The following is an 18,048-nucleotide window of genomic DNA, read 5'->3' as shown; positions in this document are numbered from 1 at the left end:
GAAGTTAGCAATCTGACTCCCTCGTTGTCAGTAAACTTTAAAGGAAAAGAACCGGCGTATTGTGAACGGCATAAAACTTCATTCTTCCACAGTTTGAAGTAGCGTGAATAATATCTGATGAAAAGCTTTACCTACACATCAAAGCTCTCCCTAAAGAGCGAGTAAACCAACAAGGCTTTACGTCCAACATGGCCACAGTGTTGCAAATCAGTTTTTTCCCCCCCCCGTTTATTATTTAATGTAATTTGTCGAGCCTCTCCACCGCGGCCGACGAGCACTAACCGCTCTTGATTGGATCATGGAACTTGCTGCCCCTGCCCGCTAAAGTGTTCCAACACGGTCCAGAAAACAAAACAAAAAAATCTAGGGCTCTTCAATCCGGCGCACTCTGCGTTTTGTTGAAGATCATTAAGGGCACTCTATAAATAAATAGAACAGGAAGCTCAGAAGAGGCCCAGTTGTTGGCCAACAGAGAACACACTTGCTGGGTTTCGACTGCTGCTCGGTAAACTTTATTGTGTCGCAGCTTAACCGCCGAGGCAGCGACGGGAAACTGACTGGTGATGCTTGTAAGAATCACTCAATATTAACAGATTCTTTTGCATACAGACTCTCCAACACAGTTTAGATTGTCAATCCTAAAGAATTTTGATTCTTGAATAAGAAAATAAAAGACGACTGGCTCACGCTACTCAAGTGTGAGGATTTACTGAACATCTTTAGAACGTCACACTGTTGGTCAGAGAAAACAATGTGTGAAAACGACACAATTTTACACTAAATCATAATCAACCAATCAGTCAGGAAAAATATTAGCAGGTTACTTGATCATGAACATAACTGCAGCTCCTATTCACACCATTAATGGTAGAAATCTCATGTGCGACACATTTAAACACAAGAAACTACTTCAGTTTGGCCTCGTGAAGTGAACCAGTGCAACAAACCCAGATCGCTTTCGTAAATCACAGTAAGTAGTGAACGGGGGAAGCCGGTTTGTTTTGATGCTAAATACATCTCTCAGCCGAACCCACAGATGCTGCAAACAGGTTCATCGGAGCAATAAGCACTGACAGGCGAAGGATTATCTTGCTATGTTGGCACACACCTGCGACAATATTGCACAATAATCCGCTGCCTCTAGGTCATCGTTGCTTAATTATTAATTAGTTTCAAACAACGGGACTGGCAATGGAGAACCACTGGCCCTTTTTCTTGTTTTACAGCGGACACGGATCTGACCGGAGGCTAATGGGGCTCCGGGGTCACGAGGTGCCAAATTAAAAAGGGTAATAAACTCTTCAGCGGGCCATTGTGTGGCCCTGGTATAAATAGCAACCGGGTGTGCTGATGAAAAAAATATTTCCCTCCCAAACACAATAGTTGAATTCATGTGCGAGATTCACCCGGCTATGCAATGCGGTACACGGTGTATGTGAGTGCTGCAGTCACAAGCTGCCAATAAGCGCATAGGCCTGCTCTGTCAGAGAACAGCATGGTATTCACCGCCCAACCCGTCCAACCAGCGAACGACCGCTGCAAACACAGCCAGCATGGGAGCTCAGGGATGAGCGAGCGACTGGCAGGCAGACAGGCAGGCAGGCAGGCAGACAGACAGGCAGACAGACAGACAGACAGACAGACAGGCAGACAGACAGGCAGACAGACAGACAGACAGACAGACAGACAGGCAGACAGACAGGCAGACAGACAGGCAGACAGGCAGACAGAGTGGTCTGTCACACGGCCTGGCCAACACCTTCCCTCTAATCTCATTTGCTTGTTATCAGTCCCATCAGGCTGACCTCGGCCACCGCAAAAATAAATAAATAAAATAAGCCAACAGATGTCCATCAATTTGCCATTTGAGTTTATTTTTCCCCTCGTTCCTCAGATTACTGCGTGACCAGAAATCATGCTTCAGTTTGCTGCCACGGTTTCAACCCCAGAAGCAGACTATACGCGAGTGTATCGAGTCCCGTTTGGATTTGGATCATTTGGATAAAAAAATTAAATAAATGAAAATCAGATCAGATCAGACGACGCATCAAAAAAATCTAGAAAAAAAAGAATTCCCAGATGAAGAAATGATTGGTGCCATTGTTGGCGGGTTGGAGGACAGGACTGTTTCGGAGGCAGCAGACAAACCTCTTCTGTGTCTGAACAAGGGAGGGAGCTAAAAGTAGGGGGAAGACAATGCGTTATTGTTTCTCCTCCTCCTTGAACCTGGCAGAGGCCCAGCACTGGCAGACAACACTATGCAGATAAATGCAGCCGATAACACGTTTCTCCTCCCTGAGCAAGCCCAACTGGCGGCTGCACGTGGCGCCTTCACCCCGCAAGGTAACGTGTGCCGTGTTGTAAAAAAAAACATTAGGCCGCGGTGGACGCCCATCTGCTGACGACGAGTGTTGAAACCTTCCTGATGCTCGGACATATGCGGATCTCCCGCAACAATAAGCAATAATTGACAGTGAATTCAGGGCCAGACTTTTATTTGGGGGGTGGGGGGGGGGGGGGGGGTGGAATAAGTCTTTATCTGCAAACAGCAAAGCTCTGAGTGACTTCACAAATAATCTGTGGCATACTGTGAGGGAGACGGGGCAACGTTAACGGGGTCAGTGTTATGTGAACAGCACCACCTAACAATATAGGGAGAACACATTGCATGCTGCTTTTAACCCAACCAACATCCTAGTTATTAGACTGTTAGCGTCTTTATTCAATTTCTTTCTTGAACGTCCACACAGCCATCTGCAGTTACTTTATACAGTGAATGTAACAGGGATAACAGGAGCATTGGAGTAAACTAACAATAACCTACAGAGATGATTTAGGTGCCATGTGTCTCATTAGATAACGGGTCAGATGAAAAAAGGCCCAAAGAAAAAGTCTGCTTAGTCCTTTTAATGGGGGGGGGGGGGGCACGGATGGTCTAGGTCTGCTCTAAAAATGAATGCTAGCAAGATTCTTAACATACAAATCTGTCTCGCTGAAGGAAAGATGACTGAGCCGTGCATTCATTACAAACCCAAAGTAATCGCGTTGGCTTTCATTCATTCCCTTGCAGAGAGGAGGTTTGCTAGATCACAAAACACTAATTCATCCAGCGTTACTGAGACATTTCTTTCAACAGGCTCCATGTTCATAAAGCCGTCTCCACGTTGAGAAGCACAGTACTGTTTTTGAGGAGGACCATGTCTACGGAGAACCTGTGATAGCTCAATGCATCACTTCTGAGACCCACCGCTCATTAGGGACGGCCAAGAGTATTACCATTTACTCAACATATCGAGTAATCAGTTTTCTCTCTGCTTCTAAAAATGTATACATAGATATATCCATATAAATGTATATCCATAAAGCAGAAGGAAACATCAGACAATAGATAGCTCATTAGCTAGCAGCGTTGAAATGAGACGTTTAGCCAGCTCATCAAGAAACGCTTGAGTGGACATTTGCTCCTATTAAGGCGTCCGCGAGCTGATGCCGTTTGTTGAGCCGGAGTACAAGCTACCACCGCGGAGAACAACAACAACCACGAGAGTGAAGAAGACGTAACTTTGTGAGTGAACCGCGGTAAAAACCGATCTGCAAAGAGCCGCCCCAAGGTAGCCATTACTCGTGGACAGCTCTCACCACAGAGTCATTTACTGTCACTTGCCATTTCATTCAGAACTGGGAGTCCTACGGACACGCAGTTCTGATGACCGGCACACTGCACCTTCTACAATAATGTAATCCGAACAGAAGGTGTGAAGATGTTAAATAATGAAAACGGTTATAACAGACAAAAAGGTTTGGACTGAATTTAGGGCTGTTGACCATATGACGATCAAAGAGTTGAATTTATTGTTTCATTCACCGATGCATTATTTTTTATAACTTCGCCATCTGATTCCGATTCACACGCTGGTCTTGAGGATCCATGAGGAGTCGTACGACCAAAAAGATGCCTAAAACGGACATCTTTTTGAAATGACAGATATGCCCTCCGGATGGTTGATGACACCGAGCTGCTTTTTCTTTTTATCCGAAAGAAAGCTTTGGAAGATTAAAAAAACCAGAGTCATCTTAAATCATTTGAAACTTGCCTTTTAAAAAAGAAGAAATACTCTTTTATTATTAAATCATGTTGACATGACTCTGATGTCTTGTCAGAGTGGACGCTTTCCAGATTCTGGGTGCCAGATTGTGTCACCATCCTCTTTTGTGAGGATGTCAGTGGCTGAGCTTTAGGAGAGAAATTTGCCAGTCTGATTCATACATGCCAAACAATTAATCTCTATTCGAGCCGCGACACGGAGAAGTCTTCGCCAAACTGTGAGCGTTTTCTGAAGAGGGGGTCGCGACCTCACCAGATACAATAAGCGAGTCGACAACAATAACAGACTGACAGCTAACACGACACACATTGTGGAGGCAAGGCATGACTGTGCAGGAAATGGCCCTCTCTGTGTCAGCACTCGCTCCCAGAAACAATACCGACCAGCTCTTGTGTGGCAGTTTACGTCACGGCTGCCGAACCAATAAAGTGTGCGGGGAATTTTCGAGCAACCAAATAGAGGCAGATGGAGCATAAAGAATAACCAAAGGCAAATGACCAGTCCATCTAAAATGGAGCACATTAAACATCTGTGTGGTTGCAGCGTTTTCCTTTTTTTTCCTCCCTCCTTTCTTCTCTCTAGCTCTACGTTTTGTTCTTTTTCAGCGAAGTTCTTCACACACACATGCACAGAACACGGTGACAATAGTGGGAGTTCCCCGGTGCTGCTGTAATCTACTCGTGTTGGATTCTCAGCAGGATAAGTGCCTTGCTCAAGAACACCAGTAGAAAGACCAGAGAACACGTTTCATTTAAATCTGATCAAGAAATTAGATGCCAGGAATGTTTTTAATGCTCAGTATTTAACAATCTAAACATTTGCAGGAAACAAATCTAAATCCTCAGAGAAATCACTTTAGATATCAGTGGGTATCACATATTAGTGGAATCGTGTTCTCTTTGCCCACTAAAGATTTTTTATGAGTACAAAATGGCGGAAAATGGAGCCGCTGATGATGCTGCAGTCCATGTGCCTCTTCGTAGCAAATATTAGTATTGTTGGAATTGCACCGTAATCTAGTTTAGTCTGGTGGTGGGCTGATATTTGGGTGGCAGCACTGTCTGCACAGCAACACTGAATGTTCAAACACTGTTCTCCCTCCACAAATTTACCTCTTTTTTTTAAAATATATTTTATAATCGTCTCTGTTCAATACAGCTGAGGCAGATGGAGGATGAACGCACAGAAGACAACAAACACACTGAAGATGAGCTCGAGATAAACAACAACGGCAGCAACATTACAAACACAGAAAGCACCTACATGCAGTCTGACTCCACCAATTATAAGGGCTTGATTGAGATTTAATTCAAAGCTTGGGTTTAATTGCTAATATCAAAGCATAATTAAGATAATAAATCATGACTGATCTTATTGAATTAGGGATTGAAATAGCAGAGAACCTGCAAATTGTCTATGTCAGCTAAATAAGTGTTCTTAATTGGCCTACAAGTTTGCTTCAGACACTAATGAAAGCGAACAAATTTCCAGCCCCCCCCCCCCTCCCTAAAAATAAGTGTTAAAATAGAAGTCTTCATGTGCAGTTGTTTATTCGGTGCTTGTGGCCGTGTGTCTCGCTCAACTCGGAAATTCATCTTGAACTTCAAATAGAGTATTTGTACAAGTGGCAACAAAGTAAACACCAAATCTGAAATGTCTCTCTGTACATGCGGCTGAAGAGGCAACTTATGTACGTCTTCCTTCATGCTCGATTCACGCAACATGTTTTAAAAATAGTGACCAAAGAATATGATGAGGACAGAGTGGTGAGGATGGTAAAGGTCTCCGCTCAGAGAGAGAGAGAGACACAGAGAGAGAGGATTGTGAAAGACTAATGCTAGCAAAACCAAGTGCACACAAGCACCAGCATGAGCACTTGGATAGGTCCTAATATCTCCCCATGCAATTCCCCTAGACTCAATCTCACACACACTCCTGTATGCTCACACAGACACACACACACTCTCTCTCTCTCTCTCAGGCTGCATCTGCCGGAGCCAGTGGCTGTAGTTAAATTGAAATATTTCCCGGCGTGTGTCAGAAGCATGCAGAATGATAATTATGACAGATCTGATTAGGCGGGCCGAGGCGGGCGGCTCCGGGCTGCAGGTGCGACCTTGTGCATTCCTGAGTGTGTAAATAAAATTAATTACAAGCGTAGGGGGCGCGCGGCGCGTGACACCGGCGCGCACAGGGGGGACTCCCACGGGGGGCACCCTAATGGAATATTTTCCCCGAGTCTAATAATACAGTTGGTATTGACTTGAGGTAATTAGGGGGATCATTAAAGCGCTTTTCCCGGCGTATTTGCCTGCCTGATCAGATTAGCGAGAATGGGCCTCAGAACAAGCCCTGTGTGGTCCGTCAGGAGGAGTGGAGACAGTGGGAGAGGGTTAGCTACAGAACATTTGCAGGAAAGAAAGCGCTAGCACAATACTGCACCTGTCACTGGGACTAGGGGAGCACTTGCTAACAAGCAGGCCAAAGGGTAAGGGCTAGTAAGGTTAGGCATGTGGCCAATAGGTTGAGCCCCGGTTAGGCCTTGAGAGCTACGCATAGCAAGGGCTAGTGAACTATTAGCAAAGTGCTAACTCAGTTAACTGGCTAACACCTGCTTCCCGGTAGAAAACATTTGTGTTGTAATAAATCCATTAGAGGTGACGAAGAGACAATTTGAAGTGCTGACAGTCGGGGCAGATTCCTAGTTTGGACCCCGAAGAGGAGGAGGAGGAGGAGGAGGGAGTGGGTTGCGCAATTGGAGACAGATGGGGTGAGAGGTGGCATGTAAGGCATAAGTGAGAGAGATGGCAGGAGAGACGCAAAGTGCTCTGGGCATGCTCAGTGAGACCCCGGGGCTCCCGCTAAGAGGAGGAGGGTTCGATGAAACAGGCAGCGGAGAGAAAACAGGCTGGTGGGAATTCCACTGTCCATTAAACAATAAGGGAAAGGCTCATTTCAGAGGGAGGGGGAAGACTTACCGTTTGCAAGATAATTCATTCGCTAAATTAATTATTCAGACAGCTGGGTCTCCAGTTCAAGAAATTGTGTCTTTAATAATAGAGAGGATCTGGCCTCGCCTGTTTCCCATGGCAACCTAATAATCAAGCAGGCACAGGAGATAAATAAATAAATCAATTAATAAACAGGCACGGCCCTTTTGGGTCCCTTGGGGTTGCGATATGCTCGCTCTGATCTGCCTAATTTGAGGGAGAGAGAGAGAGGTGTGGAGAGCTGTTAATCTACAAAGAAAAAAGAAATTTAAAAAAGACACCTTGATGCCATCTCACAGAAAGTACAACTTATGAAGAAACTGCACCGGGCCATTCCAATACAAAGCAGCTCCAGATATTAAAAGGTATCCGACGACGTCTTCACTGTATCATTTTTTGCTGTACTATGATGTCATCTAATGCCATTTGTAAACGACTCTCTGTGCAAAACCATGACTTCTAACACGCCGACCCCAAGTGGCTTCTCAGTAACAGACAAACCTCTGAGCGGCCACCATCCAGAAACAGACACCCAAAAGGTCAGCCATCTGCCCCTCTTGTTCAGCAGCCATTGGATGGAGCAGAATGATAGAAGTGGTGTGCGTGTGTGTGTGTGTGTGTGTGCGTGTGTGTGTCGTTGGTCTGGTCTGGTTGGGCGGGTCATGCGCTAAATATCTGAGATTAAAAGCTAAGAAAAGCGTTCAAGCCCCCATAAAACATGTACGACCAGTAATGGGATTCAACCCCGAACAGGAAATTAGTCATTTTCCAAACATGAAGGAAGCAGCTCCCGTTATTCTGTCACCCTCCCTTCCTCCTCATATCAGTGTCCCCACCCACCCCCCACCTCTCCAGACCAACAAGGCACTCACCTCCCCCCCCATCCTCCACTCCGGGGACTGCCGTGCCAGGCGGGTGCAGGGTGACAGATGGCATACACCAACCTCCCCCCACTACTGCGCCAGCCCCCCCGCCCGGCCCCCCCGGTGGCGCAGCGGCGGACCAGATCAGTGCCATTCTGTCTCATTAGAGCCTGGCTAATTAGCGTAGCCTCTTCCAGGGGAGAATGGGCGATGTGAGAGAGAGAGAGAGAGAGAGAGGGCGGTGTTGGTGGCGGTGCGCTCTGCACTCTTCTGGTCATTGAGGAGTCGGAGGGCTTTGAGCCCCGTGGTGCGCGGGGGCTCCCGGGGTGCTTGTTTTGTAACAGCAGGGACTCTGATTTTTCGCCCGTCGCGCAATTCCTCCCAGGAAGTGTCGGGGATGTTTGGACATAAAAGTCGTGTCAAAGCGACGCCCCCCCCGACCCCCGCTCAGCTCACCTCCAATCGCTCATCTGAGCATGAGCCGCCCTCTCTGCCAGGCTAGCCGACACAGCGAGCCTCCCCTGAAAACAAAGCATAGTAGCCTGCTAGATAGCCGCTCTGGCCCTACTGCGGCAGTGAATCAACTCCATCCAGATCATAGCTCTCACCTCCGCGGGGCTAAAAGGAAACGGGCCTGTTTGGCGAATAGAGCTCCTTCTGGCAGTGTCCTCGCTGGATTCGAACCAGTAACACACAGTTGTTTTCTCCAAGTCTGACATCTCCCGAAGCTAAATGGAAACGGAGCATTCTTGGAGCGTTCGATCAGTTTGAGGCCTTGAGGAATGGATCATGAATAATGATTCAGATTTTATTTCATCAAAGACTGGGTGTAATATCTGTCCTAATAAATCAGAATTGCTGCATGGATTACTTAAAAAATATGTATGCCCAGACTTGAAGTGAAATGGCGACCATCAATCTGATGAAGTAATATGGAATGGGTTAGATTCACTGCTCTATAGTTACTACTTTGAATATGTGGCAGTAAAAGAGTGATTGAAATGCAACATTGAATATGTGAGGGGGGGCAGAGGCCTGCAGTGGTTACGAGCCCTAAGAGAGGACGGGATGGCTGCGTTCCAGGAACCCCCTCAAACACACACATTCAAATGTGCCTTCACATAAACCCGTATCTATACGCAATACACAGAAATAGACACAAGCAAGAATACACTCAGTGGAGCACGCACCAATCAGTGAACTTCTTGTTACAGCTTTTCTACCCAGGGGGCCACTGCTGCCTTTGACCTCCTTCAACTCTACATCTCTTATTTCTCTGCTCTCAAGATCTCCTTTTGCTCTTCTTCTTCTTCTTCTCTTCTCCGCTGCATCATCCGTCTTTCTGTGAACAAGGCCAATATGCTGCACACATACACCCTCATGCTGTACATACGGGGGGGTGGGGTGGGGGGGGGACTGGTACCAATGGATCCTGGTCACCTGATCCTGTGCTTGCGTAAGCATGCTGGGAAATCCTGAGCTGAAGAGGCTGAACTGCACGCCGAGCTGACGGGACCGTGCCAGTGCCTCAGTGGCGAGGCCTCTTCCCTTCCCCCCAGCGATTATTTCCCTGGACCCCATGTGGGCATCCTGCCAGTCCGGCCCATCCTCCACACTCGTCACCAGCCACATCCACACTGCACTCCAAACCTCAGTATACCAGCAGTCTCTGCTGGCACGGCACTCAAACCCAAAGCTCGGATAGTGTTGTTTTCTTCCTGCGTGGCTGCAAAACCTCTCTGGACTTAAGCTGTCGTTTACAACGTGTCATTTAAAAAACACATTTTGCCATTGTTCCTGGACGACTGATTCACACCACAGGAAGCTCACGAGCAATTAACACCCAGTATCGTAGCTCTGGTCACATGACTTAATCATCTCTTTAGTTCCAGCAGTGGCACCGGTGCTTTTAGTCTGTTTTTAACGAGTGAAATCTAATGTTAGACCTTAAACACCTTAAAACAACACCACTTTATGAACAGTAGTCATGGCTGCAACTAACTCTTATTTTCATTTTCGATTGATCCACCCATTATTTTCTCGAATAATTGGCTGGCTGATAAAATGCCCAAACCCAAACATATCTAACTTTCAATGATATAAAAGAGCAACTGAGAAACAATGATAAAAGCTACAAATACCAACATTTAAGAAGCTGGAACCAGCAAACAAACCAGAACTTTTGCTTGAAAAGTGACTCAAATTATGATCAGCGAAATAGTTCCTGGTTCATTTTCTGTCGATCAACCGGTCGATTAATTCACTAGTAATTGTTGCAGCTCCACTGCGATCAACATGTTATAACAATGGCTCGTACGAGGGGAAGGGACAAAAGATACGTCGAAGAAGAAGACATTTGCGCCCATATAGATGGTCTGACGCCAATTCTGGAAAGTAAAATCACGACAGAATTATCTGCCCACAGCTAAACATAAACATTAAACTACAATCTTGAAGCATTTGGGATTTTTGAAGATTTCCGAGGAAGCTGCGAGTGAAAACTGGTGCTGGTCACTGATCTTTCAGGGTTTAGGGGTCCTGATGGGGAGGAGCAGGCCCGGCCTGGCCTGGCGCTGCCGGTAGCTGTGGCGATGCCGGCTGGGTAGTAAGGGGGGAGACCAGCTGCCCGGGGAGCGCCCATTACGAGATGGAGCCAGAGATAAGTGCTCTCCCAGGCCCCCTTTCACAGGCATAATTAGCACACTTCTTATCTGCTGCTCAATTCACATTCACACCCGCCTGCCATGAATGGAACGTGAAAGAGAGGCAGAAATCGGGAGGAGGGGGAGGCGACGAGAGAGGTAGAGGGGGCAAGACAGAAAGATGGGAGTGAGGTGGAGAAGGCACGGTGGAAACCTGTTCCCAGACAAACCTTCATTTGAGAAGAGGGAGACGTGTGCGAGTCAATGCCTCCTCCCTCTCCCCCCTTTTCTCTTTCTCCAATCCTTCCAAGGAGTCTTTGAACTCCTTAACAAAAACAGTGGTTTGTGCATCAAACTGCAATTTGGTAAAACAAAGCTATCTGAGGGTATAATCATCCTAATCAGCAAGAAAAAAATAAAGCCTTTGCAGATATTTCTAGATTATTCCGCCCTTGGTGATCTATTCCCCCCCCCCCCCCCCCCCCCCCCACCCTCATCGTCTTCATCAAGCACAATTGTGGAAATCTTCCTGACTCCTCTGTCAGACACATGAAAACCTTTAATAATAACTCCTTAGTGCTACATTTTAAAATCGCTTTTAATACTCAGTTAAATTGGTGGTGTGTGTGTGTTTTTCCCCTCCCTGTTTCCAACACACACAGGCTTGCATTGTGTGAGCGCTTTGCTCTCTGGGAGAAGATAACAGGGGCCCCATCGTCTTACTGAACGGAGCTCATATAAACAGGTTTGTTTGGTGTTGAAACACTGTCGACTGCTAAACTCCAAACCCACAATAGAGAGGACATGTGTCATTATGTCGGTGAATCACAGCAGCGATGCACTGGGGCAAGTCTCTCTCCGGGTTGGATGGATTTCTACTTCTTTGCCTCGAACTGTACGAATATTATGATGTTATATGCATCTAGTATCAATTTCAACGCTGAAGGTTCTTTATTCTTTTCAATTTTTGCAAGACATCCATCAGCCTCTGTGTGTGTGTGTGTGTGTGTGTGTGTGTGTGGACATTCTATGCAATTTATGTATGCAGGTTGAGAATTTCACTTTTTGGCTTTATGACGCATCAATGCTGCTGTAAGAGCCACTTTACAAAGTAAGATGAAAGAAGTTATGATTAACAGCATTCACACAGTATTCCTCAAAAGGCAGGTATGTGGGTGAGTGGGCTGGATTTTGGATATTGAACAAAGACCATGTTTCATTGATGAAAGAAGAAATACAGCTCTTCGTATTTTGTGAGTGTAGCTTGAGCAAGTTTTCTGGAGGAAGACAATGACAGAGAACACCAAAGCAAGCGTCTTCCCTCCCTCAGGGTGTTGTAGTGTCCGTACCTGGCTCTTGGAGGCGGCCACCTTGGCGAACAGGGCCTGGGAGACTTTGGCCCTCTTCATCTCCTGCTGGATCTCGTCGTAGATGGTGGAGTTGATGTTGAGGATGCAGCTCTCGGTTTTGCCGTTCCACTCGCTGGGCAGAGGCGACGGTTTCACCTGGTGAAAAGAGTGGAGAGAGAGAGAAGAATTACAGAAAATCCTACACGTTTCATTGCTAATACTTTGTCAGATATTGGATTCTTCTTTGTATTTGACAGATTTTAGTTGTGTGTATGGAATGGATCACTGTACTCTACCTGAAGATGTTTTCTTTTAATATTATCAGAGTCATGTGAACAGTTAGTATGCTAAATACGGTGTGTCTGTAACTGAGATTTGTCTATATTTTTCCACAGGTTTTGATACCAAATTAGGATAAAAAAAACCAAAGAAATCTGTTTTTGACCTAATTATCAACATTAAATGTAATTAAAATCTTAGTAATAGTGTAAAATAGGGTGGTATTAGACATTCCTTACAAACAAAAACTGATAAAAATGCAAATATTAGCCTTTCAAGATAATAACAATTGCATGTTGGGAGATAATAAGTCTCAAGTGTGTGTATTGTCTATGACAATGTGTGCATTCAGATTGGTGGAGGTGGAGAGGTGAGGTGGGTGGTGTTATCTGCTCACAGGGGAAAGGCCCACGGGGATTCTGGGATTCCAGTCCTCGGGCCTCACGCTGTTACAGTCTTCCCTCCGGGGCTGCTGTGTCGGGAACACAACACAACCGATATTTGCTCAGGCTCACACGGGGAAAAAAAGAAAGGTAATCTGGCTAAATACAAGCAGACACACACACACACACACACACACACACACACGCTCATGCATGCACCCATCTCTCACACACACACACACACACACACACACACACACACAGGAGTGTAGATTACACCCACGCTCGGCTCCAGCCTTCCTTTGCTCAAAAACACTTAGATGTGTTGTGAGGAATGTTATTATTCTCATGTCAAGCTGGTGATTAAAAAATAAATGCAAGTCAAGTGAAATCAAATCATCTTCATTCAGCAGCTTGTTGCATCTTGACAAAAATCCTTTGACAAGTTAACAAGTATCCTAATAAAAGCATTTCCCACCAACCATTAGCATGTGAATCATTCCATACGAGCCCTTTTGAAAGGAGACGGCGGCAGGGTTGGGTACGAGTACGAGCGCATAGCATTCAAATAAATCATAATAACACCAACAGCTACTAACTCACGACACACAGTCTGTGATCAAAAAAACTTATATATTCAAGTATTTGTCTAGACGCCTAATACGGGCTCCTTTAAGTGTCAAAGACAATCACATAATCCTAAAATTTTTGGTGGAACTGGAATGCCGGAGCGTTTCTGGGCCTTTCATCTCGCCTTCTTTTACGACGTGGCTCGACGCGGGCTCGTCAGTCTGAGCGGTGGGTTACCATGTCATGCTAATTGTTAAGGCCGGGACATGCGCTAACTGGCTTTAGGGGAGTTGTGCCGACCCATCAGCACACGTGACAGAAACATACCTCTGCATCTGTTTTTATGAGGCCAATAAAATCCCTCCTCTGTCTCGGGCTCAATTGCCACCCTGGCTGATTTATGTGCTTAAATTCACACCGCATTGCTCCATAGGAGAGGCTGGCAGATGGCCAGGTGTACGAGTTGTGCGAGCGCGTGTGTTTGTGAGAATTGCCTTGTGTAGGAACGGGCCTGCATGATAAATGTTGATGGGTTTAAGTCATACAGGTGAAGTATATTAGGGCCCTCAAGATATTCTATTGATGTGCCAACAGGAGCATAAAAAAAACCCCACAAACTTGAGTTTTGAGTCTTGTTTGAAATAGTTTGTACGCCGTGTAGTAGTCTCTGTGTTTGTTGTTCAGCCTGCAGATCTCTTTCTGTGTTGCTATGGATCTCTGCAGCTCTGTAAACTGGTCCCAGATATGCTACAAGGTTCCTTTTCTGTGGTAATTCACCTGATGTGATTAATGAAAATCTAAAAGCTCATAGGGTCCAAATGCCCAAAGAAATGAATCTGAGATGTTATTAAAGACATTAAAGCTACAGTCGGAAACTTAAATCAAAATAATTTTTCGGCATATTTGCTGAAACTATAACCTAACAGCAGCTCATGAGACAGATAATCTGTGGGAAAATCTGGTTCCTCTGATTAGTTCTTCCAATGGCATTTGTAAGATTCTGCTGCGCCCGAAGGAAGACAACCAATCAGAGCCGAGGAGTCTGTAACGCAGCTGTCAATCACAGGCGCACACTCCTCTCAAACTGATCAAATAAGAATCAGGATTATGTGACTGCATTGCCTATTTCTCACCTCAAACCTTTCCAGGGGCATATTTGAGTTACTGTTACAGTAACTAGTAACTGGGTGATAGTCTGATTGGAGTTTGAGCTTCGAGAGCTCTGATCGGCAGCTGCTTTAGAGACTCCTGCCATTAGGAGCTCTAAAATGAGTCAACTGTCAGGATATAATGTCAGTCACAGCAAATATGATGAGAAGTTATTCTTAACAAAGTTACCGTCTGTAGCTCTGACGGTGGGTTATTACGCCAAACAGAACATTCTTGTCTAAAGGCCCACTCTCTCACTCTGAATGTCTGTCCTGCACTGACACAGCCTCTGATTGTAAAGATGAGCTGTGAACTGCGAAGAAGCCCCGTTTAAGTTCAGCACCGCTGCTTCAGAATGCCACTCTTTCTTTGCAGTTTTGCAAAAGACAGCGACTGGCATCATGCTGAGCAGTTTCACGGGGGAGGTTTCCATTTCGGAGATGTGTGGGCCTGTGCTTCTGTCTTTCTTCCCTCCTCGGCGAAAAATAAAAAGCCAAGTCTTCACCGGGTACAGAACAGAGACGGCCTTTGTCGGCCCCTGTCACTTTCAGACGCAGCTGAGCGCACTTCAAATAGGCTTAAGTGGTAGAAAGTTGCCACATACCTTTCAAATGAGGGACACGGATTTACGGCGAGGGTAGAAAGTTGTGCTCCGGTACGCGGTGATTTTAAAAACGGCGGACTGACTAAACGACGTTTGATCTTTCCCGGAGCCTGTCGCCACTGAGCGAGCTCTATTTTCACAAAGGGAGGGCAGCTAATGCCGCCTAATGCACGGTAAAAGGTCAGAATTAGCACAAAAAATTATCCATCATTTGTGCACCGGTCTCACCTGTGTGGTGAGGGGCGGGGACGATGTGGGACTCATTTACATGCGGGGAGAATGTAAAGTATGTTCTCTGGTGCGCACGTTGACGGAACAAATGGGCTGATATTTACGACACGTCTTCTGCAGACAGGTAGCAGCCTGATACAATGGAGGGGAATGTGAGGCGTGGCAGAAAACAATGTGCCGGGGTGGTGCTTGTGTCCATGCTTGCTGTTGTCACATGTAAACAGAGCGTACATATGTTTTACACTCTAATAGAATGAGTCACCTATTGCTTAACCTATAGTAGCGACTCTGAAATCTGGCAGGTTTGTTACGTGTGTCTGGGTTAAGTCCAGGACACCAAGACAGGAAATATCCAGCTCCTTAAAAACACCCCTGCATACTTGTCCTCTAAGCCTGACCGCATGTAAACACACTCACACACTCACACACTGCTAACAATGTCATGAAACGGTTCACAGGACTAGATCTACTCACACATACGTTTATTTTAAATATATATTGAACAAACGCAGTCTTTGCTCCATCGCCAACGTAGAGATTTGCATTTTATTTTTCAGCCTCCTGACTTGACGCAGAAAGTCTTGGTCTCTTTGAATCAGAGAGCCAGCAACAACATTTTTTGGATTCTGCAAGATCCATCGTCGTGATCGGTCGTCTTTGTGATCTCCCCATGTTTCCACCAGTGGTTGCGTTTGTTGATATTAGGAGAACAAATGCTAAAGCGTTTCCTTTTCAGTAACGTCACACAAATTTGTATTTTAAAAAAATGTTCTAGTTCTTCTCTCCATGATTGTTCTCTCTTAGAAAGATTACTTCAGGTGCATAATAGATGCATAACACTCAAATCAGTCAATCAAATCCTATAAGATCCAGAAATTAAGTATAAATCTGCCTTCACCCCGTGACTTAAAATTAAAATACTACTGTGAACAAACATCTTTTTACGTTACGGTTTCATCCGATTCCTAATTAGCTCTGCCTCAAATTAATGAAACTCCAGTCTCCTAATTATGTCCTTCTGAGTGATAATAAACGCAGGGGTACCACAGAGAAACATGCAGAGGGAAGAATGAAACCTCTGTTACCTGTACAGGTCGGATGGGCGGCGTGCTGATGAGCGGGGGGGCGCCCATCGCCGAGGCCGCCGTCAGGCTGCGCTCCCTCTCGTCCTGGTAGATGCGGTCGCGCTCAACCTCCGGCAGCTGCAGGAAGTTCTGCATGGCGCGCAGGTTGACCAGCAGCGACTGGGAAGCTGTTTTGGGGTCCTCCTCCTTGCGGAGAATCTCGGACAGCAAGCCCTGCGTGGTGGTGGGGAGGGAGGGAGGAGAGAGGAGAGAGGAGAGAGGAGGAGGGGAGCCGAAGAGAGAGTGACAGGAGAAGAAAGATAGCAGCTTCCAGAGAGGAAAACAGTTGGATGGAGGGGGTGAAGCAAGGAGAATAATCACATTAGAGGATTCTTAAAGGAGAGCCGTGAGTGTAGATGGAGACTTAAATGACAATGGAGATGACACTCCGATACCCACTTTAACTCTAAACTAAGACTAAGACTTCTTTAGTCTCCTGATTTCAGCACTTCCCTCATACCTTCTCTACGGTTTCTCTCTGCCTTCCATTATTGTTGTAGTAAACTTCCCGCATATCCTCGTGACTCTCTACAGAGCTTTTGTCTAGAAGCAGAAAAATATGTAATTCTGTTCTGTTGGTTCGTAGCACTTCATCGATCGTTCATTCTTGGATGACAGAACTACCATTGTAACTTTTCTTTGTGGCCTTTGGCCCTTTGCTGCGTGTGATTTTGCAGATCTTGGACACATTCTCGGAGCCGCGTGCTGCTTCAGATAAGAGCCGCAGCTACTCGCCTGAAATGTGAAAGTCTTGTGCGGCGGGCAATCAGTGTATCCTCTGTTTACTTTTCAATAGCGCTCAATTCCATCATTACGAGACGCCGATGACTCCATTATCAGAGACGTGTGATTGGGCCTTTTCATCAGCTCTTGGCCACACACTGAGCAAACCATCGCTCCGCTTCTCTCGCCATCAATAGGTGTGATTTGGTAATAAAACAAGGTGATGGGGAAAACATGCTCACGCTTTTATTTCTATTTTTTTTAAGAGCTTGCGAATTCTTTTGGGGAACGAGCAGAGCTGCGAACATGTGCTTGGTGTCGTTATTCTGACTATTAAAACGTGTAACGTTTAGGTCTGTGGTATCCAGACAGGTATGAACAGATACTCACACGGAATCTGACTAAGAGTGACATTTTTTATGGCGATGGCGACTTTATTTACACAAGATATGTTGGATCCGTGCGTGTGTGTCTGCAATCTTCAGCGTCTGCATGCTTATTATTCTTCGCCATCGACCCTTCTCTGTCTCTCTTTTTGGTTGATTAGTTTCCTTAGTTTGTTAAAATAAAAACTCTCAGTTCTTCCACTTCGTCTCCTCTGATCCACTTCCTGCATCGACAGCAGCTCCCTTCATGTCACCACTCAACCCCCCCTCCTTTTATTAACGCAGACTCGTGGAAAAAAACACAAGCCTAATAAACAATCCTCCAAAGGCAAACTCTCCAATGGCACATTGGGCTAATTCCTCATATCAGCCACAGATAAGACTCTGTTTGTGTGGGAGCTCGCATCAAAACTGTCTGACACACACACACACACACACACACACACACACACACACACACACACACACAGATATTTGTTTTTGGGGTTGCTGTACGTTCTAATTCTGATAGATTCTTATCAGTTTATGTTCCTTTATTTTTAATACACAGCGACTTCAAAGCAAATGGAGTTGTGATGAGGTTTGTTCACCTCCCTCCACCCCCAATCTAGTGCAGACGGTACGTCTTAAGACATAATCGCTGCCTTCT

At 45.8% G+C, this 18,048-nt stretch overlaps 1 protein-coding gene across 9 annotated transcripts in view; it reads right to left on the bottom strand.

The window, feature by feature from the left end:
* The window catches only part of satb1b (SATB homeobox 1b), a 48,080-nt gene that overhangs the window by 7,407 nt on the left and 22,625 nt on the right, over nt 1-18,048 (bottom strand). For 4 of the 9 annotated variants that reach the window (XM_076081089.1, XM_076081092.1, XM_076081091.1 and 1 more), the window contains 3 exons: nt 16,252-16,557; nt 12,627-12,701; nt 11,951-12,106 (listed from right to left, as the gene is read on the bottom strand). In XM_076081089.1, the coding sequence (XP_075937204.1) occupies nt 11,951-12,106; nt 12,627-12,701; nt 16,252-16,557 (537 nt within the window). The remainder of the gene's footprint in view (nt 1-11,950; nt 12,107-12,626; nt 12,702-16,251; nt 16,558-18,048) is intronic. The other 5 variants (XM_076081094.1, XM_076081096.1, XM_076081098.1 and 2 more) reach the window with 3 other exon arrangements.

Source organism: Anarhichas minor, unplaced genomic scaffold (genome assembly GCF_050575085.1).
Source record: "Anarhichas minor isolate MPS153535 unplaced genomic scaffold, ASM5057508v1 ptg000079l, whole genome shotgun sequence".
Lineage (NCBI taxonomy): Eukaryota > Metazoa > Chordata > Actinopteri > Perciformes > Anarhichadidae > Anarhichas > Anarhichas minor.
This window is presented reverse-complemented; position numbering and strand designations above follow the sequence as displayed.